Genomic DNA, 25,025 nt, shown 5'->3' with positions numbered 1-25,025 from the left:
TTGGTTATCTTGCATGGCGTAGATTAGATTCATCTTGGTGGTTTATACTTCAGTTTGTAATTCCCTTTAGATGATTATCAATATAAAGACTACCGTATCATGACTGCTGAAAGAACCGAGCATACCGTTTGGAAGACGAATATTGTTAATATCACCATGTTGATTGATGATAATGAGACATGACTGGAGCCACGGGGAAAGGGTGGAGAAGGGCCGAGTGGTTGCCGCGCTAGCCCAGCGATAACGGGTGAGTGGACAAGGATCTGTGGGCGGGATCTTCTCCAAACTTTTGAGCGTCTCTTTCATCCGCCACTACACACCACAACACCACATTACCCAACATGCGGAGAGCGCGTGGACTTAGGGTAAGCAGAGCAATTAATTGAGCATTTCTTCGGCTTGGTAATTGACACACGTGCAGGTTTCTTCGACCCGCGATGTTTGCATCTTCTGTGCCACTCGTCAATTGGCCGTCTCTACGCCATCCCACGCCGCCCAACGAAGACAACTCAACTCATCCAGCCGAACGCCGCAGTCAGCAGAAGGCATCATCTACAAAGATGCAAATGAACGCGAGCAGCCCATGTCACAGGCACAGCTGATGCGCCAGGCGTTGGCTGCCAGTGCCGCCTTTGCCCCTCAACCACAGCAAGGAGGATATATGTCGCCAGCAGAGAGGATGAAGGCCGCACTGGCAGCACAGAGACCACAGCAACCCCGACAGAATTCCCTCGATCGACGGCCAGTGAATAGAGCGGGTGCGACCGATGGGCATGGCCGCAATCAGACCAGAGATCGCTTTGCACCTGCCCCTCGGCGTGCGGGCGTCACCGACCGAAACGAATACAAGAACATGCAACAGAACCGGTATACTGTCAACATGGACGCCAGACCACAGGTCAATACACCCGCATTCGGCCCTGGCCACTTGAGGCGACGCAACGAGCCCCAACATGATGGCGCCTCACTAGCGTCAGACCATCGACGGATGCACCCGACCGCGAGAGCACCACCACAAAGGAAGATGCTGGACCAAGATGAAATATCGAAGTTGTTGGGCGATGCATCTACGACCAGTCGGCCGTCCAAGCCATATCAGCCGCTTGCAAGGAACGCTAACACGCAACGAACCTGCTGGCATTGTGGCTCCAAGGAACATACAAGTGCCACATGTCCAACAAAGCCGACATTACGTGAAAAGCCGCAGCAACAGCGAACCGAACAATCAACAACAATGTACCGTCCACCACAGCGCTACAAGGAGTCCATCTCAGATGCAGCTGAGGCTTGGGCACAAAAGTCAAAGGGCAAACTGGACATTGAACCTCCGTCTCCGTCACAAATTGAGGAGGATAACAGACGACGCAATGATATTGAAAGCGAGAGAAGAAGGAGTCGCTTTGCATTCGATGAGCCTGAGGAAAAGAACCGGTATGAAGAGCCTGCACGCCGTCAGGGTGGGACCAAGGGCAGGAGAGGGCGGATACAGCGGTTTGAAGACGAAGAGGACGAGGGCCCATCTATTAGCAAGGCAGAGCGCAAGCGACTGCGGGCCGAAGCGAAGAAAGCGGCGCAAGCTGCAAAGAACGAGCCAACTCCCATCTCTCTACCAGAGTACATCACCGTCGCCAATCTCGCCGGAGCGTTGAAACTACGAGTGGAAGACTTTGTACAGAAGCTAGAAGAGCTGGGTTTTGAGGACGTGCAAAACGACCACATTCTCAACGCCGAACACGCTGGACTCATCGCGCAAGAGTACAACTTCGAACCCATCTTCCAGTCCGAAGAAGAAGATGGTGATTTGTACCCCGCACCGCCTTTGGAACCCGAAGCCTACGCTGAGCTCCCTGCTCGACCACCGGTTGTCACTATCATGGGGCACGTTGACCATGGAAAGACCACGATTCTTGATTATATGCGCTCGACCAGTGTTGCTGCTACTGAGTTTGGTGGTATCACACAACACATTGGTGCTTTCAGCGTGCCACTAGCAAACGGAAAGAAGATTACCTTTCTTGACACGCCCGGCCATTCTGCTTTCGAGACGATGCGCGCTCGTGGTGCCAACGTCACCGACATTGTCGTCTTGGTAGTTGCCGCTGACGACTCCGTCATGCCACAGACTGTCGAGGCTATCAAGCACGCGCAGGCCGCCAAGGTACCCATGATTGTTGCCATCAACAAGATTGACAAAGCACAAGCCGACCCAGAGGCTGTCAAGCTCGATCTCGGTCGCCACGGCATTGAGATTGAAGACTTTGGTGGTGATGTCCAGGCTGTCTGTGTGAGTGGAAAGACTGGTCAGGGTATTCCAGACTTGGAGGAGGCTATCTCGACTCTCTCGGAGATGTTGGATCACCGTGCTGATCCTCAGGCTGGTGTGGAAGGATGGGTCTTGGAAGGCACAACAAAGAAGTCTGGGCGTGTGGCGACCGTTCTTGTCCGCAGTGGTACTCTTCGCCAGGGCACAGCCCTTGTTGCAGGCACTACCTGGACACGCGTGCGCAGTCTGCGTAATGAAGCTGGCGCAATGGTCAAGGAAGCTGGTCCTGGTATGGCCGTTGAAGTTGATGGCTGGCGCGATCAACCGATTGCTGGTGACGAGGTGCTTCAAGCTGAGGATGAACAGCACGCAACCTCTGTTACCGAGTTGCGCAGCGAAAAGGTGGAGAGAGAACAAATGGCACGCGACATGGAAGCTATCAACGAATCTCGTCGTCTGGAAGCCGAGCGTCGCGAAGCTGAGGAAGCCTCCGCCAAGGCTATCGAAAATGGTGAGGAGCCCGCGACTTCTGAAAAGAAGGAAACTGGTCCAGAAGTCGTTAGTTTCATCATCAAGGGCGACGTCTCTGGTTCTGTAGAAGCAGTCATCGACTCTGTCGCTGCTCTTGGCAACGCAGAAGTCTCCACACGCATCCTCCGCCATGGTGTCGGTGCCCCTTCAGAATTTGACGTTGCGCACGCAGCCGATGCAAACGGCCATATTGTCAACTTCAACACGACCATTCCTGGAAATGTTGCCAAACTCGCAGAGGAAAAGGGCGTTAAGATCCTCGACAGCAACATTATATACCGCGTTGTCGAAAACGTGAAGGAGCTTTTATCTGAGAAGCTCGCACCCAAGGTCATTCAAAAAGTTACAGGTGAGGTAGAAATTGCAGCCATCTTCGAGATTGGGTTGGGTGGTAGGAAGAAGATGAAGGTTGCGGGGTCAAAGGTGCGCAACGGTGTCGTCGATAGGGGCACAAAAGCAAGAGTGCTCCGTGGTGAGACGCTTGTTCATGATGGTAAGTTTTTTGGGTCTGAATGTTTTCAAAAAAGGACACACCATGCTAACGTCTTTTTTTTCACAGGTGTCATTAATTCAATCAAAAATCAGAAGAAAGATGTCGAGCAGATGCGCAAGGATACTGAGTGTGGTATCTCGTTTGACGGCTGGGAAGAATTCAGAGTCGGTGATAAGATCCAGTGCTATGAGGAAAAGTTTGAGAAGAGGAGCTTGTAAGATATTAGGACTTGTGTCATGTACTGCTGCTATACTCCGCTCGGGTGTAGATGGATAGATGAGGGCCGGGAGGCGTCTATGCGAGCGCGCATGCTTTACTTCACTTGTAAATATACGAAAAATATGATATATATCCATTGAGTTGGGACAACCGCTATCTCGTGTGGAACGTGTGCAAAGGGCAATAACACGCTCAAGAGCACTGGGAAATGGCGCGCTTTTGACGTCGTCAAGCCGAGACGGGGTACTCACCGAGAAACTTACTCGTCAATCTTTTTATACTGGTAAATGGGTATAACCCACGATACCTCGTGGTGGAGGTGTGTTACGTAGAGGTTGCACATATTATGGGTAGTGGTATGGTATTGGTATGGCCGAGATAGCTCAGGGTCGACAACGTTGAATGATGGCGACATGGTATGGAATCAGGGTTAGCTTTGTTGGAATTGGAAGGCAGAGTTTCGATGCTTCCAATTACATGTACATGTGTTTGCTAATTAAGTGGCGTTCCGTGAGGATGCAGTAGTATGTTTGTTTGTTTATTATAATTGATGGTGGCCTGATACAACCACAATGTAATATTGCGTCTCTTTACGCGCTCGAAGATGCGATTGGACTAGATGGGGATATGATGGGTTGGAGGGGAGATTCCTTCTTCCGATCAGAGACCTGGCTCACGATAGTCGCCGGTTTTACACTGAGTTGGCGGCTGTAGGGCAGGAGAAGCAGGTCATGATCCAGGTGGATGAGCACTGGGACATCTCTGCTGCAGGTGAGTTCATTTTTTTTTCTTGCTCCCATCCGTTCTGCTTATAAATTTTTCAAGCTGTACGCGTGATTCGAGAATTGATTTATTATAGTGGATATGGATTCTTCAAATGAGTGCCATTGATGATTTTATTGATTTCACACAGTATGAGAGGTACTATATTCTTGCAATTGTAATAATCGGGAGATTCCCAAAAAAGCGAAGTGACGTTCGAAATGTTGATAGGTGACGCGTTATAGATGCAAGGAAGTTCCCTTCAGTGCTATTTAATCGTATCCGGTATCTCCGGATGCTTGAACATCGGTAAGAGTAATAAAGCAGGCTTGAGTTACTTAGCCCTGTGTATGATAAGCGTTGTTTCACTCTATAGTGTGACCTGTGGCCCACACTAGTGCTGTCACATATTCTTGGCTCTTTATTTTTCTCCTTTTACTAGTTAATTTAGCTCCTTTTTCTAAACGCGCAACATTCCCATTGGGTAATGTGACGTGAGATGAATTATTATAATTACCGCTATCCTTCTTTCGGAAACCACAGGGCTCAAATAGCTCGTGCTGATCAAGCGCCGTTATGCAAAGGCATTGAAGAATGACCTCATTGCTTATTAGCATGCTACATTCGTATTCCTGTTGTGCACGTACTACAACCTCACTATGCGCAAATATGAGATTCTACGCTCGTTGTATTTACGTGCAACAAGATCGATAAGTCTACCTACGTGAAGCCTTTGACACACTAACGGGTCCTTGAAAGACAGACATGAACATGTGAAAAGGGCAGTTCTCAATGTGGAGATGCTACCGCTGATGTGGCGGTGCCTCCCAGATATGGGTTAGCGCAGCTTTACTAGTACGTAGTCCAGATCTCTGGAAGATCCAAACAATCAAACCCTCTCTCACACTTTTTATAAAGCATTGCCACCACAACATGTATGTACCTTGACGATCGGCTGTACCAGCCAAATAATACCGAAGCGATACATCCGTACTGCTATCTGATTGCTTCGCAGCTACACTCCGGCGTTTGATGTGACGTGCGTTCTGGCCTGGTTATCTGTTCCTCCTTCGGACGAAGCCTAGGTCTAACGTGATGTCAAAATTCTAGGCCCATGGTCGGTGAAATCAGGGCATTTTACTCGTGATTATCTAAACCACAAAGGGTGACTTGGTCGCCACGTGGAAAGACTGCTTGGATCGATCGAGGGTTTTTGTAACAATCTGGTTTGGTGCGCCCGACGGGACGGCAGGAACCGAAATAGCTACGACAATGCAGCAGGAGTTCAATCAACCAAGTTACACTGTATGGAATGCATATGGATCAATTGTTGAGCACTGTCCAAGATGTTCGCATCTTGACACTTCTCTGTTTCATCCGTTTGCTTTGCTCCATGTTTCTTATTGTTGCATATACACGTCAGAATGCTTAGCGTCTAACGGACGAAAACCGAATCGAGTCAGTTACTGGTTAGTACGGTTGAGAAGTATTGGAAACTCCCGTTTGCGGATACGGCTATACTACGGAGGTAAGCATCTTGCACTGTTGTATCGACGGCATAACCCAGAGCTTGGCAAGGATTAATACGACTTGATTAGTATGCTTGAAGTCTGGGAATCCTGTGTTAACAAGGTCCTGTGGCTAACGATCAAGGCTGTTCCCTAAATATCGGGTATCAGTTCAGTGGTAATAGCAACAATAAAAACATCCCAACGAGATTCGTGATAGATATGGAGTCTAACAGGTGGAGACTAAGGGGCTTCCCGCCTCGCTAGCAACACAGCCCAGGTACTTGGATGCAAGCGACCAACGCATGCGGGGCAATACGGCTGGTTCCGTCCTAGAAGTCTGGGCTTATAATGTGAAGTAGGCGTGGCTTGCAGGGATCCCTCACCTATCCTAGTTCATTATGCCACGTGCCGTGGTTTGCCGGACGAGGTACTTCGCAGCGACACAAGATACACGGTTAAGGTTGTACTTTGTAAAAAAAAATGATTACTATAGTGCTTACTTTGTGCAAAGCTTTCTAGCTCGCGACGAGTCAGTAGACAGTGAATGTGGCTTCAGTCTCATGCGATCGATCAAGAGACATGGGCACTTGGCATGCTAACGATCAAGCAACATGAAAACTTAGGGGAAAGGAATTTCAAGTATAAATACCGGATGCTCTCTCATGGAGTTTGGAGACATTAACCTACATCTACATCTTAACAGTACAACTCCACTTCAACACAATCACTTTGAATTTTCATCATGAAGCTCGTCGCAGTCCTCGCCACCGTCCTCAGCGTCGTCTCCGCTGTCGCTATCCCAGCTGAGCTCCAAGAACGCCAATGTCTTAACAACGGAAGTACGTCGATTCGACTCCAATCTGGTCTGTAATATCATGCTAACAAGAGAACTCGTAGTTGCTTGCACACTTCCTGGAGGCAATGGGAGCTGCTGCTCGGGAAGCTGCCACGGTAAGTGGATTCTTCTCTCGCTACTCTTTTTTGTTGAACTGAGTTGAGCATTAAACTAATGTTTTGACCAGCCATTTTATGCGGAGACACAAATACTACTTGTCAGCCCCCGGGAACAGCTTGCGTTACGCGTAAAGGCAACAATTAGTCATAATAGGAGGTAGAAGTGGAATCGGATTTTAGTCACGGCAGAAGGTTTTTTTTTAGTAGCAGACTTAGAGGTAGATGAGAGGATTTCAGGTACATAGTTTGATTGGTTAAATTAGCGTTTCTGCAATACAGTCATGGGGCAAAAACTTCACCTTTGAACGGATTTCTTGTTAAACTTGCCTTATCTTGCAATGATATAGCTTGGGCCAAGAGAGCTACAAGTCATATATCTTGTACCTATCTGCAAAGTACCTTACATCTTCTCTCTTTACCCCAAAGTGGAGCGAATTTCTTTGTCCGCTTTGATTCTTTCTAATATTCTTACAACGTATTCGGTAAGAGCCTCTAAAACAAACTTTTAAGTCATAGGGGTTTTAAATGAGAGGAGGTTGTGTAAGCAAAAGAAACCTCTATTCTAGCACTGTCGAACGAGACACAACTAGCCCAGAGAACATCAACTGTCATCCGATATATCCATACTAAGATGCGAGCATGACCTTCTTTTTAAGTCAGCGCAAAGTTTAGTGACAAATAATACAAAGAAAATTTTTATAGTCTAGCACGCAGAGGCAACAAAAGTAGTCAAAAACCGGCGCGCCTTCCCTTCAAACCCCTGATTTACGGAGACTTTTAACAATCGCATCCAGGAGTCAAAAAGATTTATATTCTTGAATTTCCTGTTCACTATATAGTATACGCGTGGAAACCTCAATAGTGTATATGCACAACGGGCAACGCTACCTTAAAGAGAAAACATCGTATGTGCCGATATAATTCTAAAGCTTTCTCAGTATCTGATTCCCCCTTCCTTCATCTCAATAAGGCATTTCAAGAAGCAGTAGCACTCCACTGGTTGACCGTAAACGTAGCAGGACCCCCAGTAAACGCTTCACTACCGAACTGATAGGCTAAAAAAAACACGCAGACATATTAGTAGTGTCTTGTTTCATGTCATTTCCTAGGAACGAGCTTACTAATAAGATTCTGAGTCGAAGCAGGATAATCCTTCTTCTCAGTCAGATACGTGAAGAACTCCTTGACATCGGCGGTGAAATGGGGGATCGGGCTGGGCGCAATGAAAGAGTATACTTTCATCGCGCCGTTAAAGCCGTAGAAAAGCTCCCAGGTGTGACCGGCGATTGTGACCATGCCTTGCGAGCTGCCGATGGGGTAGACGTCGTATCTAGCCAACCTACATGGGCAAGTTAGCAAGTAGTTACAAAACATGTGAGGGGAATGGGTTGGGACTTGCCAGATCATAAGCTCATAGTCGCCGCTGCTGGTGGTGTGGTTGACGTCTTGGGCAGTGAAGAGGTCGTAGGCGACGTTGCAACGGATGTTGCTGGTGTCGTAGGCCCAGTTTGCCTCGGTTTGCAGGTTGGTGAATTGGCTGACGGGCTTCTTGGTGAACAGGCGGCCGGCATAGACGTAGCTTTTGACGTTGTTTGGGGCACCGGCCCAGGTCCAGTTTGAGTGCCATTTCGTACCGGCGTCGGTGACGCCGTCGACGTATGTGCACTGGGATCCGCTGGTCGCGGCATCTTTGCCCCAGAGGTTGTTGAGGATCTCGTAGCCGTTGCTTGAGTAGTAGTTGTATAGCTTGCAGGCATCTTGAGCAGTGGCGACGGAGGCCAGGGCGGCGGCGATGAATGAAGTGATCTTCATGGTGTACGATTGCTACAAAGCTCTTGGTGTGAAGTGGATGCGGCTGTTCTGTCTACTCTCCTGCGAGGTGCTGAGACCCTTTTATACTGCCCAGACTTAATGTTTGAGACTCCAATCTTCCAGGGTGGGAGTATTCTAGAAGGTGAATGCTAACCGAAGTGGTACCTTGATACGGTTGCGCGAAACTATATGCGCGAAGCTTTCCTAGGTTCCGACGGAGTGTCCTAAGCGGTGAATGGTATACGCGTCAGTTAAAGTATGTGTAGGGTGCAGATCAACGCCCGTGATACTTGACTAGGGCCCCAAATGGGAATCTCAATATCCATAACTAATATGGATACAATTACTAAACTCTCAGAACACGTATTCACAGACCAGTCCCTGCATATTACCTATTTTTGCCGTGAAACTTTTCATCAGTCGTTCAAAGTGATCACTCCCCGATGCATCATGCGCGGTCCGACGAGTCCAAAAGAAACATGAAGGTTGGACTGTTGGTGAGGGGTTCATAGTCTTGCCATCGTAGTCTTCTCACCTGTGGCATCTCAATCCCCACCGCTGAGATAGAATGTGGATATTGTAAAAGACGAGCATATCATAAGATTGTTAGTAAAGACAGATGTCGACTGACATAATATTTTCATCAATTAGTGTTTGATGAACGGAATTTACAGCCGTTATTCCTGCTAGTGATGCGGATCCCTGGATATATGTATGTATCGAGTATATCCTACCATCGCGAATGGCCGTGCGCCTGACTGCCGTCCCGGATAGTACAGCAATTGTTAAAACTTACGTGGTTGGCTCTCTACTATGCATTTTTTTCGCTTAAGCTTTGCCAATTCTGCCCTTGGTATCTTCCCAGCCGCCTATTTGTATATATATGGCGGTAGTATGCTCCCCATGATACAATCATGTCATTTTCTGCGCCATCCATTTGCACTTTGCGCTCTCTTCTTTAGTGACATGAGTGACAGGTGTGCCAGGCACATCTCACCGGGATGACGGGAACTAAGCCGCATCCGATCTCCAGCCCGACCCTTTACCCTACCCTGTAATCTCCGCATCAAGACACCTTTACCCGCGAGAACCTATGTGGGGTACCATATCGATGTCTCTACGCCTGACAGCCTGACTGTGTTCACCGTGCCCGAAAAGATTAGCGTCTCTTTGTGCTCCAGCTAACCCTCGTAGTTTCAAGTTTTCTCACCTATGTGGGACTGAATTCATGAAAAAGACTTGTTTCACACGTGCAGAAGCTTCCTGTCAAAAGCTTAGTGCTGACATTGAACTTGACCATGCGGGAAAAATCCAGCCGAGGTGCTCCTCGGATTGCTATAATCCGAGATAATGATCCACATCATATGGAAATATGCGGAGGTGGGTCTTAGCAGCGGAGCTTAACAGTAGAGGAATTCGTCTTGCACATAGTGGTAAAACTATTATTATTATTTACTTTTATGGACTAGAGTGATATGTCATTGGCATGGGGTTCTACACCGGGCAACGGTTCTTGGAATACGTGCATCGCGAGGTCGTTAGTGCCAAAATTGGCTATATGCCTTATACCCAAGAAAAAAGGCATTTGCGTAGAACATCTTGTCACACACCATCTTGCCCATCAAGTTGCGGCCTTTCAATGGGCCCAGGGTTAGAGCAAGTTACTAAGTAAAAGTAAGTCACACAAGAGGAGCTGCTCGCTTTCGTCATAACACTACCCAAACACGAGGCCTGCGTGACCTGTTTCGTCACGGAAGTTCGTCTTAGACACAAACTCCCACAATCTCATGACTATACGACAATCTGCTTGAAAAGAGAGACAATTGCAGTGATCAATTCAATTCTTCTATGCAATGCGTGCCCAGACCAGCTATTAGAGTGCACGCAAAAATAATAGTAATAACCGGACACTACCAGCCACTGTACATAACTTAAGACAACATAAACCGCTCTCAAGTCGGACGCCTAAATGGATGAGCCTCAGTATTCAATACCCAATCATCCAAGCTGATAACATCCTCTTCCGAGAACAGGAGGTAAAAGTATTTCAACGTCTCGGCAAGCCAGAAACTCTCCATCTCGTCTTGAAACACAGGAGCCGTCTTCGTCACGTCGTCGATGGCGGAATTGCCAAACTCGGTTGTTGTGTGGCGATCAATGGCGAGGAACATGCGCCAGCCGGCTTCACGCCAGTGCTGTGATCCGGTTATACGATACATGTACCACACGGACTCGATTGCTTCCGGGCTGTTATTAACGTTAGTGACATCATAAAATGCAAAAATGCTGGCTTGAAACCGAGCAAAAAGAAACTTACCGGAGAATATAATCCTTAGCCCCAATTCTGGTAACACCTTTCGGCAGTCGGTCTTCCTTGATCCTATTCTCCACGTATTCCTTGTGACTCAGGACTGGGACTGGCGAATAAACATAAGGGAAGTCTGGTAGAGTCGGAGTTGGCTGCTGAGCAAATTCTGGGATATCCAGTGTTGGTTGAGCTTTGATGGGAGGACCTTCACCTTCCTCAGGTTCGCCGCCCATGACTGAATCCCGATTTTGCTGGATGCTCGCAGACGAGCTTGGCATGTGTGCAAGTTCGACATCATCTACAAGCTCAGCGAGTTGGCGCTTGTCCAGTGTATCCGCATATATCAGAGTTGACGTGGCTTTTGCTGCAACTGCAGCAACAGGAGAGGGTTTCGGCGGTGGAGTCATCGCAGCAAGCTGAGCCTTATACCATGATGACGCAGAGGCAATTTGTGATTCATAAACTTCCCTTTGCTCCTCGTAATATTTTATCCGAGATTCGTGTCGTGGGTCGATGTACTCCCAGTAGGTTGTTTCGTTCCAAGCACACTCCTTCGTGCTGTCACAGGGGGCTACTTCAAACGATTCAGGCATGATGCCAGTGGATGTCATGTCGTAACTCCAAATACATCCTTCCGTTAGCTTCTTGGCAACCTCGAGATCTTCGGGGCGGTCGAATAGTTTTGCGCCCATGCCAAACATTCCTCCCGCAAAGCAGGTCAGATGGGCATTCTCTGCCAATAGATCGCCGCTTTGAGTGCTGTCATACATTGCTGGGACTGTGAGTTTTCCAGAAAATAGGATATTCTCCTCTTTCGGGAGCATCGGCCGGAAGAGCAAGTGCTTTTTGACTACATCTATTGATTGCTCATACATGGTCCGGTACTTCTCGACTTGGCCACCAAGGAGCAGGTATTGTTTCGGCAGATACTCATATGTGGAATCAGACATGCCACCTAGCGTAAACTCGTCACGCCCACTGCCAGTCGCCACGAAGCCTTGCGGTATGCACTCTGGAGGTGCTGGTATGGTAGGTGCGGCAGATGAGGTCTTGGTGGTCGTATCGAAGTCTCGCTCTGCTCCGAGTGGACTTGACTCATCGATATCAAGCTGTCGTCGTTTGAGCACCGAGTCGCTCGATGGTACAGTTTCTTTCTTCTCTGCATCCTGTTTGGCGCGGTCTGCATCAGAAATGAGCATGACAGGGTCTGGCAATTTCAACGGAATGTATTTATTGCCTTCAGGAGACAGCTTCTCAGCGGACGAATCCGGAGCGGACTGAGAATCAGGCGAGGGACCAATGTTGGGATAGCCTTCTGGAGCTTTGAGAGGTTCTTGTTCAGGAGGCACATCCACGTAACGTCTTCCACACCCAGAGGCGTCCAAATGAACAGGCCACATGCCCGGAAGCGGAGTCTTTTTCTGAAATTCCTCCAGGTTGTCTGTGATGCGTGCAACGGCATCATAGTACTTGTGCTCTCCAGTGAGTTGCGCAAGTCTGGTGAATTCCATTGAAAGCGAGCCAATCTCGGCCAGAACCACACTTTGGCCGGCACGATGCTTCTGCGAAGCGAAGTCGGGTCTCCAGTAGTAGTACATCTGAGGCATCCGGTTTGGCGTATCGAAAGCACTTATGAGAACTTCGGCAAGTTCTACTGCCTTGTCAAGCAAGTTCTTGTACTTTTTGCCGCTGATATCGTAGGCAGCCAGCAGCCCACCAAGGTAACGGATGGTTGTCTCGAACAAGGGGATATCGGTACGGGTAGTGGTTGTGAAGTCAATTTTGTCCACAGCCTTGACTGCCTCTTCAAACTCGTCCTTCAAGCCCATGATCCAGAGAGTATCGAGTGCATCCACAAGAGTCGCACCCCACTGCGCGAATGGGTCCCTAAAGGTGCCGGACTGCGGACGCAGCTCATCGTGAAGCCATGCCTTTGTCCTGTATCCATCCCACGCCTTCTTAGCAACGCTTCTAATTTTGTCCAGCTTAGCGTTTCTGTCTGTTTTGGCCAGGGCATCCTCGGGCTTGAATTTGGCTTGAATCTTGGGTAGTGTCTTTGGCTTGCCTGAGGGAAGGCGAATGAGCGACTCCGTGGGTATGGGGAAGTGCTCAGGCAGCTTTTTCCAATGTATGACTTCGATACTCGACGATGGGTCTACATCATTGTCGATGATGGCGGCGGGGTCGTCGTGTGGTCGGGGTGGGAGCGGCGAGGGGATCGAAGGTTTGAGTGGCTGTTTGGTGACTTCAGGGCTCGGGGCTGGAGAAGAAGCCGGCTTCTTCACTGGGGGTGGTGTTTGGAGCGGTTGGAACGTGCTAGCAGCAGGCACGTCTAGTTTTAGGCTCTTTGTCTCATGCGCCACGGGTGGGCGTGGTTTCGTGTCCTTATGCAGAGCTTCGCCAGCGTTGCCCTTTAGGCTTGTTGCTCTCGATGCCGCTTCCCTCCATACTGCGCTAGAATCACCAAATCGATAAATGGTAAGCACGGCAATGACAGCAAAGACGAGAAACGTGCGGTATCTTCGGTATCGGAACATGTCTCAGGGAGGGCCGTGAGCCCAAGGATCCAAGGGTCGTGTGCACTACGACGCGCAAAAGGGGAGTGTTGTGGAAAGAATAGAAGAGGTGGCTATGTCGCTGCTGCCATTTGCGCGCAGAAAAGTGCGAGTGCAAATAGACGGGGGCGTCGAGGCGGAAAGCCGGACAGACTGCTCGAGTCTATGTCCATACGTCTTATGTCTAGTAAGCTTAGCTTCAGGGTGGCTAGTCGCATGCACGCCCTGGAGATCCCTTAGGCGGGTGTGGGGTTGCTTTCGCGCATCGTTGATGTACCAGGCACTCGAAAGCAGGGCACCAGCAAGCAGCCACACCTACGATTCACCAGCCTCACCTACGACATCTGTTTTGGATGGGGTTCTATTTAGCGTTGCGTCTCAAATGGCACTCTGTTGATCTCCTCCCTTATCCTGCAAACCCTTTTCCCCCCTCAGCACAGCCAACTTGCCGAACTCCGTCTGGATAGAGCACTAACTTTGAGCCTACATCCCTCTAGCCGGATTGGGCTGCATGGATATTCATCCCGTGCACCCACCTTTTGACCATACAGTTCACAGCCGAGCCTTAAATTGTCAGCCACAAACAACTACAGTCTACAAGAGTGCTTGTAGAGTGTATCCAAGGTTGTTGGAAGAGCGAGGGAAAAGATCGAGTCACGGGTGGCAGCGCTCTGATCATGAAAGCTTCTGTTCGCATTTCTTTGTGAAAATCTATCTAGACAGAGCCGTTATGCAGCCATTGTCAACGGTTCGAGTCGGTTGACATTGTAGATTTTCCCGCGTAGCGCTTGCTCAATCGCAACAAGTCACATGATCAGTCAACTACGCTTTCAGTGCGTAGGAACTACGGTAGCTTGTCTGAGTGATATCTTTACAGTTCAATCATTGATCGTCGCCGGGTCCTGGTGCTCGTCCCTGATAGCAAGTCAGCAAAGGATCTTCAACAGTATTCGTTTCACTTCTTACCATCTGTCGTGCCTTGAGCATCTCGTCGCACAACAACAGGTTAGAAGCAATGCCAGTGGCAGATGCTATACTGTTGCGCAGCACCCTGAATGAATCGTAGACGCCTTCTTGATTGGGATCCATGGCTTCTCCAGTTGCGAGATTCAGGCCTACAACGTTACCCTCGGCGTGCTCGTCTTGCAGCGCGGCCACTATCATCCGGTCAGTACGAAGCAGCAAACAGAGAGAGGCTTATGGCTTACATGAGTCTTGAATGTCATGACCAGAGTTAGCCGCCAGCGTCTTGGGAATGATAAGAAGCGCATCAGCAAAAGCCGAAACTCCCCACTTGGCTTTACCCTTGACCGTCTTCTTGAACTGCTCGCTCTCTAGATGAGCTGCACATGCTACTTGGAAGGCGCCTCCTCCGGGAACAACGCTTCCGTCAACAATCATGTTGTACACGCTCCTCAGCCCGTCGCGAACAGCATCCTTGATTTGGGCAATAGTGTGCGAGTTTGGTCCCTTGATCAGTAGGGTAACAGACTTTGGCTCCTTGACATCTTCCTGTACGCTGTAAGTATACCATCACACCACTACACATGGGCCAACGTACAATAAAGGTATACTTCTCCTCGCCCAATTGGTGTTCATAGACAGAGCCTGCCCAGCCAAGAACGTCCGGTGTCAGGTCGTCAACGCTGTTCTGCGCTGTACCACCACAGACAAGCTGTAGACGTTCCATGTTCCTCCTCTTAGCTCTCCTCAATGCGAAGATACCGTTCTTGACAAGTACATCCAGACTGAGGGGGTCAATGCCCTTTTGGTTTATTATGACGAAACCTTTGCTGGGATCGTTGCCGCAAACCTCCTTCTTGAGCTCGACAATTTTCCTCAGCTTCTCGTCGACGAAACGGCGCTCACTCTCTACAAGCTTCTCTCGCTGCTCCGCACTCGAGTAGTAGAAGCCAGAGTTGATCTCGGACTTTTCGTACTCTAAGCTGACGTTCAGGGTCAGGATGTATGCATTCTCTACCCTCTTAACCATATCCGGATGCCTTGCACCGTGGTCAAGAGCAAGTCCTCGAATGAGCTGTGTATCGGCAGCGGTGCGGTGTTGCATAGTCATGATTTCCACCATGTGTAGATCGGGCTTCGCGGGGGCTTGGTAGATGGCGAGGACTGCGTCGACAATATCGGGAGTCAGTTGTTCGGCGAGCGAGCTGTTAATCTTCGTTGAGAGCGACGTTCGGGCTACGGATAGCAGGAGTTCGCGGTCGACTTCTTTTGCAAGCTTGAACTCGTCAAGGAACTACAGCCTGTCAGCCAGATTTCCACACACACACACACACACAAGCGCTGAGCTCATTGTACCTTGAGTGCCTCGGTTTTCGCAATGTCATAACCGTCTGCTATCACTCTAGGGTGAAGACCCTCCGCAATGTAGCGATCAGCCTGCTTCAGCAACTCGCCCACCAAGAGTACCACGGAGGTTGTGCCATCGCCTGTGATCTCATCTTGTGCCGTCGCTGCTCGTGCAATCATAACCTGATTTATTTGAGTCGTGGATCGAGAACGAAGGGGGTAAGACATACGGCGGTGGGGTTTTGGATTTGCTGCGAATGTGTTAGTTGGTGTAATTTCTGTTGCAACGCAGATACATACCATTTCCTTCAGCAGAACGCTGCCATCTTTTGTGAGCTTGATCTGCACTTCTTGTGAGTGTATGCCAGACGGACGGTACAAACTAACGTACTCCTCCAGCGCCGTCTACAAGCCTGTGCAGAGTTAGTCACTTGCAGTGCATACTGTTTGTTGTTTCTCACATCTTCAGTGTACCGCGGGGTCCCAAATTTGAGGCAAGCACCTATGTTCCGTATAAGAAGGGATTTACTTATTTTAACACTGCCATTCCGTACCTGCTGTAGACCCTCTCCGGCTGAGATGTTTACACGGAGAGCTTCCCCGCGTCTCTGTGTACTGTTAGCGATGGCCGCAGCGCGCTGCAACGAATTCACATACCCGCGACTCGGCCTTGGGATTGAGAAGCTGTGCTGCCGACATGATTGAAAACGTATACGAGGGTATCGGAGAGTGCAGCAATCAAGCAAAAGACAATATGGCGGGGCAAAATGCTGTTTCCGCACTGCCTGTCGCGTCCCTCCTCAGATTTCTTAGCGGGCGGCAATGCCAAGATTACCCAGAGCTCGGGCCTTCCCTGCAATAATCTTTTTCGCAGAGCTTCAACTTTCTCGACCGCGATTACATCCCGACAGCGGAATAGCCAGCGCATTCCAATACACGACCCAGCTTGTTGCGCCCGCTGATCGCTCGTCCCGCGCGCCATTCCATTTATTGCACGATGAGCGTAGATTACCTCCTCCACGAAAGCCCCGTCGGCTATGCCGTCTTCAAGGTTGCGATCCAGCCAGACACCATTGGCAACCGCCTCCAAGAGGTGCAGAAGGCAGTTCAAGACCTCGACAAGTTCGGAAAGACTGTTGAGCTTGTCGGCCTTGCGCCGTTCCAGGGCACCCAAGATGCTCTAGCCGAGATCAACGATGTCTCGGAAGGCATCATGTCTGACTTCTTGAAGGCCACTCTCGAAACGAACCTTCCCAAGGCCGGAAAGAAGAAGACGATTACTCTTGGTGTGAGCGAGAGGAACCTGGCGGGTAGCATCAAGGCCGCGTTCCCCAACCTCTCATGCGAGACTAGCGACACTTCGGAAGTAGTGGCTGATCTCCTGCGTGGTCTTCGCCAGCACAGCGGCAAGCTGATCAAGGTACGCATAATGTTGGCGCCATCTTGAAGCTTCATATGCTGATTTTTCAAAGAAACTGCAACCTGGTGACATTGATCGCTCTATTCTGGGTCTCGGACATGCGTACTCCAGGTCCAAGGTCAAGTTCAGCGTCCAGAAGCAGGACAACCACATTATCCAGGCGATTGCGACGCTCGACCAGATCGACAAGGACCTCAACACCTTCTGCATGCGCCTGCGCGAGAACTATGGTGAATACGCCTTGTGTATGACACGGATAGCAGGCATGTACTGACGCTATTGGCAGGCTGGCATTTCCCTGAGCTCGCGAAGATTGTCAACAGCAACGAGCAGTACGCAAAGATTGTTCTAAAGATTGGCGACAAGTCGAAATTGTCCGATGAGGACCTGCACGACCTTGCAGCAGTTGTGGACGACGATGAGGGTGTTGCGCAAGCCATAATTAATGCCGCGCGCACATCCATGGGCCGTGAGTTTAAGCCAGCAGCGATGCAGGTGTAAGAAGCATGATCACTGACGCTGTTTTTAGGGGATCTCTCCGAGGCTGATATGGAGATTGTCATGTAAGGGTTCTTCGTGCACCATGCAAATCACCTACTAATATTCAACCAGGGCATTCGCTAAGAGAACCGCTTCGTTGGCTGCGTATCGCAAGCAGCTTAGCAACTACCTTGGAAGCCGCATGAACCAGGTCGCTCCCAACCTGGCTGCTCTGATCGGTGACACGGTTGGCGCAAGGCTGATCTCCAAGGCTGGTTCTTTGACGAATCTCTCCAAGTACCCTGCCAGTACTGTGCAGATTCTGGGTGCGGAGAAGGCGCTGTTCAGAGCGCTCAAGACCAAGGGAAACGTATGTGGCTTTGCTCGACACTCTGCCGGATGACGCTAACTGTTGAGCAGACTCCCAAGTATGGATTGATCTACCACAGCTCCTTCATTGGACGCACAGGACAAAAGTCCAAGGGCAGAATCTCGCGTTTCTTGGCCAACAAGTGCTCAATTGCGTCGAGGATTGACAACTTTTCTGATACGCCGACTTCCAAGTTTGGTGAAGCACTCAAGCGCCAAGTGGATGAGCGAATTGAGTTCTATGCGACTGGCGCCCCGCCTGCGAAGAATGCAGCGGTGATGCAGGCGGCCATGAACTCTGTCATGACTGACATTGGCGTCATCGAGGACCCCACTGCAACTGCAGCCGAGGATGTGGAGATGGCCGACGGGGTAACAGCGGCAGCCACTGAGCAAGCGGTGCGCAAGGAGAAGAAGGACAAGAAGGCCAAGAAGGCCAAGAAGGAGGCCGAAGAGGAGGTTTCGGAGAAGAAGTCGAAGAAGGACAAGAAGCGGAAACATGGCGAGGAGGAGGATGGCGAAAAGAAGAAGAAGAAGAAGAGCAAGGCGTGATGATGGGATGGGGAGGAAGACCTGTAGCTATACTGGCATCGTGTGATGGCGTTTTGCAAGAGGGTGTTTTTGGAGTTTGTTTTTTTGTGAGTGATTTGTTTTGAGGGGTCTATGAGTTTACGCAGCACATTACCCAGGGGCGGATGGGTGTGGGCATATACCTCGAGCAGTTATCCAGGGTACAAAAGCAGTGTTGTTTGCAATTGCGCGCGGGTGTGTATGTGTGAGTGTGTGAGTGTGTACATGTGGGTGTGTGGGTGTGCATGTGCATGTATGACAGGAGGGTGGACATGCAAGAAGCGTTCCTGGATGTGTAACGCCACGGCAGCGGTGGCGAATCAGAGACCCCTGTAGACGATCGGAACGCACGGGCGCGATCAGGCATGCAGGCCACGCCGAAACGCACAGGCAGCGTGGAACGACCATGTATAGGTAGTGGGCTGGCAACAGAGCCAACAGGTATGGATATATGGGCGACGACGACAATGACGACCAGGACAGCATGGCCAGAGCATGCGGGCCAACGCTGCAGTGTGCTCTGGCGTGCAGCAGCAGTGCATGCGCGGCTAATGCGCCTCAGCGGGCGTCGCAGTTATTCATGGCAGAGGAACACACAGGCACACAGACATGCATGCACCCACACATGATGATATCCAGACATGGGATGGGACTGTGGGGTGGGAGAGCATGGGATGGAAGCACTCCCACTCTTGCTTATATTGCTCATGGACAACCACAAACGGGCCCTTGTACTTGTACTTGATGTCCATGTGGCAGGATGGTGGTATGTGTATTATTATGATGATTATGTAGCTATGTGGGCATGTGCATCCCGTCGGTCCATGGCGCGGCAGATGGTGGTGGTGCCATGTTTGATAGCAGCCAGCAGCGGCGGGCATAGGGTAGGGTAGGGTAGGCAGGCAGGTAGGCAGGTAGGCCAGCCAGGCCAGGGTTCGTCGACTGCTCTGGCGTAAACTGTTTTTCTCTTCTAGGGCTCGTCGTAACCCCAAGCTTTGGCCCGCTGCTGTCCCAAATGGCCCTCATGGCTACTTGAGGCCCTTGAGCCCCCCTTCAAGCTCAAGGACGACGACTTTTGTCCTTTGTCTCTTCTTCTTCCATTGCCGCTCCCTCCATCTTTCTCTCTCTCTCCTTCTCCCTCTCTCCTTCTCTCCGTCTTCGTCGCCAGCCCCGTTTTCGGCTGCTGCCATCCACCGTTTCCATCTCTCCCGCCGGCGCTGAGGGTGCCGTCATCAATCTCTGGCTAGCAATCTCATCTTGGTGTTCCTGTCCATCCATCTACCCGAGTTAGCCTCTGGCCCCGGCTCGCCGTCCCGCTAAACATCGACTTTGGTGTTCTTGCCCGCTATTGCATTTACCCAGCCTTTCGCCCATTTTTGGTGTTGAGTTCTGCACACCCGCCCGCGCTTCCACCTCGCCTCGCTCAACCCCCTCTGCTCTGCATAGCCGCCTGTCAGCATTTTGTGTAGCCAGCGACAGGCACGGCCAGCGTCCTTTTCTTCGTGTTTCTTCTGTGCGCTGCACTCTCGCCCTGTTCCGCGCCATGGACGTAGGCGATGCATCCTCGCCCGGCAGTCTAAGCTCGCCCCCACACTCGCCCGAGCAGGGCACGCCGACCTCGACGGTTCGCGCATCTGCAGGTGGTGTTGGTGTTGGGACTAGCACCCCCACCCCTGCAAACGCGTCGCCGGCAACACATGCGCGAGGCTTAACCGCCAGCGGCCAGCCACGCAAGAAGCCGGGGCCCAAGCCAAAGGCAAAAGACCAAAGTGCCCCCGAGCCAGAGAAGAAGACTAGGAAGCCACGCAAGAGCGAGCCCAAAGACCCAAATGCTGCACCTATCCAACGGAAGAGACGGACAAAGGCCTCCCTCGAGGCCCAGTCGCAGCCACAGCCTCAACCACCACCACCACCACCACCGCCGCCGCCAGCTCCAGCACCCGCACCGGTTGTAGAAGAGAAACCACCTGTTCAGCAGTCGCCCACGCCCCAGAGTAGACCCAGTGAGCCCGCGCCTGTCTTGCAACCAGAACAGCCACCTGCTGTCACACAACCCCCTCGCGTGCTGAGCAATGCCGAACCCACGCTTCACAGCAATCCGAACCTATCACATATCAGTGCCACTCCCCCAGCACCACGCCCATCAAGCTCAGGCCAGCGCTATGATCCAATTCGAGGTGGCATCTTCGAATCCAAACCCCAGCCTGTAGCAAGTGCCCCTCCGCCAGTCTCCCCACGACTCAATCACCGTGCGAGTGCCTCTCCCTCCATTACCAGTCTGATCGATCCCCCATCTGCCAGCAATTCCTTCTACTCTCACCCCGTGAAGCTACCCCAGCAGAACTCAGTCACCTCGGCGCCTGTTTCGCCTGCTGCCTTCTCTACCCGACCCGGGTCGGTCCTTCCTACCCAGGAATATCCACCTCAACCTCCACCCCAACAACAGCAACCACAACAAGAACAGGCCCCGCTTCCAGTCCAGGCTCAAACACATCTGATTGCACCATCGGGACCGACTCCTATGGATATTGACAGTGAGCCCAGCAAGCCAGTATCTGTACCCATGACCAAGTCAAACTCTGCAAACTCCGGCACGCCTTCACAGTCAAATGCTCCAACACCACCCACCAAAGCCGCACGTCAGAAAGAGGCCCCACCACCATTACCTACAGGCAGTGGCTTGTTGTCAGGAACCCCATTTGGCCCAGTGGCCAACGCCAATGGCACATCCGAGACACAGGGTACTAACATTTACCTCCACTTCGATTTGAAGGGACGTGACAACGTGACCATCAATGTCGCACAAGAGGTTGAGAAGAAATACGGGTTTGCGGCTCTTCATCCCCGCATTGCTGCCCGCAAAGAGCGTCAACGCCAAATCACAGCTGCCGGCGCCGCTCTTGAAAGAGCCGCAGGTGGGGGATCAAACGACGACCTTTCTGTCGATCTGTCTGAGAATGAAAGCAATGTTGAGATGGGTGGCATGGATGATGAGACATCGGCCAAGGAGAATGGAGGCAAGAAGCGAAGGAAGAGAAAGCAAGAAGACTACGACAAGGAGGATGACTTCATCGATGACACCGAGTTGGCCTGGGAGCAGCAAGCCCTCATGGCAAAGGACGGCTTCTTTGTATACAGCGGTCCGCTCGTTACTGAGGAGAAGCAACCTGTAGAGAGGTATGTATTTGGCATTGCATTGGGTTGTTCTAGGCTAACAATCCACAGGGCTGATGGCACCATCAGGCGCGGCCGAGGCCGTGGACGCGGTGGCACAGTACGAGGAGAGACATCAGGTCGTGGCCGTGGCCGTGGCGGAGGCCCTGGCTCTCGCGGTGGCTCCACTGTCCGTAAACCTCGCGTTACCAAGGCCGATCGGGCTGCTATGGAACAGGAGAAGGCTGCCCGCGAGTCTCTTGCGCAGACAATTGCAACTAAACAACCTCTCGCTACCCCCTCCCACCAGGCTGGCCAGACTAGTGTGGCGTAACCAAAATACGTTTCCGGCATAAATGACCTCCAATTTACATCAACTAGTGTGAGATGCATCTCAGATGTGTTGTAGATGGTCTTATCGGCGTTGGCTCCGGGATCTTGCAATCAATTACTGTTTTTTTTTTTCATTTTCCCCTTCTTCTGTATCTGATTAGTTACTTGTACGATACCCAACAGTGGGGCGGTTGTGGCATGCCATCTGGCTCGTGGAAAAAAGAAGGTCCGGAGGTTTTTTGTATGCGTAGATATATCGGCACGGCGTTACTGTTTTCACTACTGCCTTTAAAGATTCTAGAAATTATCACTTTCAATACGTGTGTCCTTTTTCTTTGCTGTTGTACACAAGTGACGAGTGGACTTTTTCCACTCTCAGAGAGCTCTTTCCTAATCTCTCCCATTCTTAAACGCCATGACGTAATCTACATACAGAGCGGCTCTGCACTAGTCTAAAGCCATTGTCTTTGACTGAGTCAAGGACGATGACCTACAGAACAGAAATCACATGCTTGAGTTACTGCAGTACCGTGCCTGGCCCGCACATTCCGTAAGTGTTCCATTTGCTAATGTCAAGGAGACATCTTATAGGCGGAAAACTGTGCAGTACGTTATAATTGATATATAAATAGGCTACTCAGGTTGCCATTTCCTGTTCCCGTTCGTACATACATTTTTTGTTTTGGTCAAGATGTCCGATCCTGCTCCTTTTTCTTCCGATACGGCTCCGAAAATGATGTTAATTCAGGATCTTCGAAAAGAGCTTGAGGCAGCTATTGCGTCGGCGAATCGTAAGCCGAAGGTCTATAATAAGACTGCTGCGATACTTGTGCATTTTCAGGATGATGACGTCAAGTGTGGCATTGTGGAGGATGAATTGGCGACTACGTTCCGCGATGTACTCGGTATTGAGAAGGTTGTACGAGTCTCGCTAGAAGCAGAAAAGACAGGCAAGCTCATTTTTGAGAATATACGCGCATTCTTCGAGCTGCACCCGGAAAATCAGTGCGCCGACGACTGTCTCGACATCTTCGTGATTTCTGGCCATGGCAGGCGACATGTCGATATGAGAGATGGTCAGGTAAAGCAGCATACACTCTTGATTAGGTAACTTAACTTCCACCACTCTCTTTTTTTCGTGCGGACTGCTAACAATTCATAACAGCCCCTTCATCGACACTGAAAGCGTGAACGGCAAGGATCCGAAGACGCTTGGTACTCGAGCACTAGACTGGCATTTCGGAACTAGCATCCTCTCTCACGCTTCATGCGATGTTATCCAAATCCTAGACTGTTGCTACTGTCATGGGACTAAAGAATTGGGAATAGAAACACTGGCGGCTACGATGGAATCCGCTGGTTACAAGGAAACCGACACATCCTTTTCTGAAAGCTCTGATTACAACGCTAAAGAAGCTTTCTACATCCCCTTTCACAATGGCAGATGTCTATGTGAGGATGCAGCAGGATCGGAGGGAATTGCAGCTAAAGCATGTTCCATTTGACAAGAAGAATGACGAAAAGGATCCAGTTATGTTTGGAAATTCGAAATCCAAAGGTGGGAATGCAGGTTCAGAGTCCAGACCAGATGATCTACAGGTCCTTGTAACTACACATGTTGACGAGAATCTTAGCGAGAGCGAGGTTGAAGAATTGAAGAATTGGTTTCGCAACACTGTCTCCTCCACTCAGGGGGGTGACTATCAAGGTGGAAGGCGTTTGGAAATCGCTAGTTTCTATCTTGCTCCTCGCTCTTCCAATATTAGTCTGGAATCAGCTGCGTTACAGCAAATTCGCGTGGAATTACGTTGGGCAAGTGACTGCAAGTAACGCGTTGCTACCATAGGCTACGGAGGGGGCATTGCACTTCCTCTCATGCCACCCCAAGGTTAGAAGAACCGAAATCCAGGACTATCTTTTAGGCAGAGGTACCCCGCCTAGGTATAGGCGAATAGCGCCACAAGTTGGTAGGGAAGGTTCGATATGTAGGCGACTTCCGTTTCTAGAGCTCGTTTGTAGTCTCTCTCACCCTCAAGCCGCTAGTGCGTCACTATCAATAGAATCACTCTCACTTTCATTTCTAACTATTTTGTTCTTGTTCCATTTGCAAAACCCTCCCAACTACTATCAATTGTACTCTTCCAACTCTGAAAACCCAGGGACAAAACACTCTGCTGCTGCTTCTGAGAAACGATCAAGAACGTCATAGCCAGCTCTACCACAAAGTCTACAATGCTACCCAGTGCCGACAGCATTACTGAGCGCTCGCGAAAGTTTTACGATGGAACATACACGTGGGATTTTGACGGCTTCACCGACGACATGGGAGGTAAGAGCAAAGGAACAGGGTGTGGATAACAAGGTACTGACGACAGGCAGTATATCGTACTTTTGACTGCTACGACCCGGATGCTCGAGCTCCAACACCGCTGCCTCCTATGTTTTTGAGCGATGATGAAGAAGATGAGGTGCTGCAATGTGGCGCTGGTGCCGACATGGAGACTCTTGCGTTGGCACCAGACGCTGGAAACAAAGGAAGCACAGCAACGGCGCGATGCGATGAGTCGTCTCGTGGTCATGCCGATAAGAAGCATCTCGTTGGAAAGACGGAATACGCCTTGCAAGACACCATCACACCGCCTACTAGTCCCACGGTTAAGAAACTAGACACAGCTATAGTTGGAAACAAGCACACCAATCCCATAACGCCTCCAAAAGACGTCAAATCAAAGGTTCAGAATCCTTCGCCCTCGTCCTCGGGTCTTTCAGACTGTCCGTCAGATCTCTCTGAGTGGGATGTATGCCTTCCGGTAAGTACTCATGCAGATAGCGTGACTTGTTGTGGCACTGCTGAGAAGGTTTTAGAATCTAAGTCAAAAGAAGACTACAAAGACGAGCAAACCGCAAGAGCCTGCTCCGAAACCGACAAAATCAAAAGTTTCGACTCGGGGAGTTGCACAGAAGGTTAAGAAGGTAGTGAGA

General features: G+C 50.4%; 9 protein-coding genes across 9 annotated transcripts; 6 read left to right on the top strand and 3 right to left on the bottom strand.

Moving 5' to 3' along the window:
- Positions 1-583: 583 nt before the first annotated feature.
- COCVIDRAFT_86026 (hypothetical protein) lies at positions 584-3,505 on the top strand (the record flags this gene model as incomplete). Its single annotated transcript, XM_014706302.1, has 2 exons — positions 584-3,287; positions 3,354-3,505. The coding sequence occupies 2 exons, from the start codon at positions 584-586 to the stop codon at positions 3,503-3,505; spliced, it is 2,856 nt and encodes a 951-aa protein (XP_014561788.1).
- A 3,016-nt stretch (positions 3,506-6,521) lies between these two features.
- Positions 6,522-6,878, top strand: COCVIDRAFT_22377 (hypothetical protein; the record flags this gene model as incomplete). The annotated part of the gene is made up of 3 exons (XM_014706200.1): positions 6,522-6,618; positions 6,677-6,730; positions 6,802-6,878. The coding sequence occupies 3 exons, from the start codon at positions 6,522-6,524 to the stop codon at positions 6,876-6,878; spliced, it is 228 nt and encodes a 75-aa protein (XP_014561686.1).
- An 830-nt stretch (positions 6,879-7,708) lies between these two features.
- Positions 7,709-8,545, bottom strand: COCVIDRAFT_33395 (glycoside hydrolase family 12 protein; the record flags this gene model as incomplete). Its single annotated transcript, XM_014706301.1, has 3 exons — positions 7,709-7,788; positions 7,855-8,072; positions 8,133-8,545. 3 exons carry the CDS (start codon positions 8,543-8,545, stop codon positions 7,709-7,711), a joined length of 711 nt encoding a protein of 236 aa, XP_014561787.1.
- A 1,952-nt stretch (positions 8,546-10,497) lies between these two features.
- On the bottom strand, positions 10,498-13,390 carry COCVIDRAFT_86059 (glycoside hydrolase family 47 protein; the record flags this gene model as incomplete). The annotated part of the gene is made up of 2 exons (XM_014706300.1): positions 10,498-10,792; positions 10,863-13,390. 2 exons carry the CDS (start codon positions 13,388-13,390, stop codon positions 10,498-10,500), a joined length of 2,823 nt encoding a protein of 940 aa, XP_014561786.1.
- A 900-nt stretch (positions 13,391-14,290) lies between these two features.
- COCVIDRAFT_33393 (hypothetical protein) lies at positions 14,291-16,417 on the bottom strand (the record flags this gene model as incomplete). Its single annotated transcript, XM_014706299.1, has 11 exons — positions 14,291-14,323; positions 14,375-14,565; positions 14,617-14,920; positions 14,970-15,665; positions 15,728-15,901; positions 15,949-15,969; positions 16,019-16,060; positions 16,110-16,131; positions 16,180-16,220; positions 16,273-16,326; positions 16,376-16,417. 11 exons carry the CDS (start codon positions 16,415-16,417, stop codon positions 14,291-14,293), a joined length of 1,620 nt encoding a protein of 539 aa, XP_014561785.1.
- A 298-nt stretch (positions 16,418-16,715) lies between these two features.
- On the top strand, positions 16,716-18,539 carry COCVIDRAFT_86076 (hypothetical protein; the record flags this gene model as incomplete). The annotated part of the gene is made up of 6 exons (XM_014706298.1): positions 16,716-17,138; positions 17,191-17,368; positions 17,425-17,607; positions 17,668-17,701; positions 17,751-17,988; positions 18,039-18,539. The coding sequence occupies 6 exons, from the start codon at positions 16,716-16,718 to the stop codon at positions 18,537-18,539; spliced, it is 1,557 nt and encodes a 518-aa protein (XP_014561784.1).
- Positions 18,540-20,100: 1,561 nt separating this feature from the next.
- On the top strand, positions 20,101-22,044 carry COCVIDRAFT_86020 (hypothetical protein; the record flags this gene model as incomplete). Its single annotated transcript, XM_014706297.1, has 2 exons — positions 20,101-21,734; positions 21,783-22,044. The coding sequence occupies 2 exons, from the start codon at positions 20,101-20,103 to the stop codon at positions 22,042-22,044; spliced, it is 1,896 nt and encodes a 631-aa protein (XP_014561783.1).
- Positions 22,045-22,734: 690 nt separating this feature from the next.
- On the top strand, positions 22,735-23,873 carry COCVIDRAFT_22371 (hypothetical protein; the record flags this gene model as incomplete). The annotated part of the gene is made up of 3 exons (XM_014706199.1): positions 22,735-23,150; positions 23,209-23,317; positions 23,373-23,873. The coding sequence occupies 3 exons, from the start codon at positions 22,735-22,737 to the stop codon at positions 23,871-23,873; spliced, it is 1,026 nt and encodes a 341-aa protein (XP_014561685.1).
- Positions 23,874-24,236: 363 nt separating this feature from the next.
- Positions 24,237-25,012, top strand: COCVIDRAFT_85768 (hypothetical protein; the record flags this gene model as incomplete). Its single annotated transcript, XM_014706296.1, has 2 exons — positions 24,237-24,372; positions 24,423-25,012. Coding segments are annotated over 2 exons (726 nt in total), but the record flags the coding sequence as incomplete, so codon positions are not given.
- Between the last annotated feature and the right edge of the window lie 13 nt (positions 25,013-25,025).

Source organism: Bipolaris victoriae, assembly GCF_000527765.1.
Source record: "Bipolaris victoriae FI3 unplaced genomic scaffold scaffold_4, whole genome shotgun sequence".
NCBI classification, from domain to species: domain Eukaryota; kingdom Fungi; phylum Ascomycota; class Dothideomycetes; order Pleosporales; family Pleosporaceae; genus Bipolaris; species Bipolaris victoriae.
This window is presented reverse-complemented; position numbering and strand designations above follow the sequence as displayed.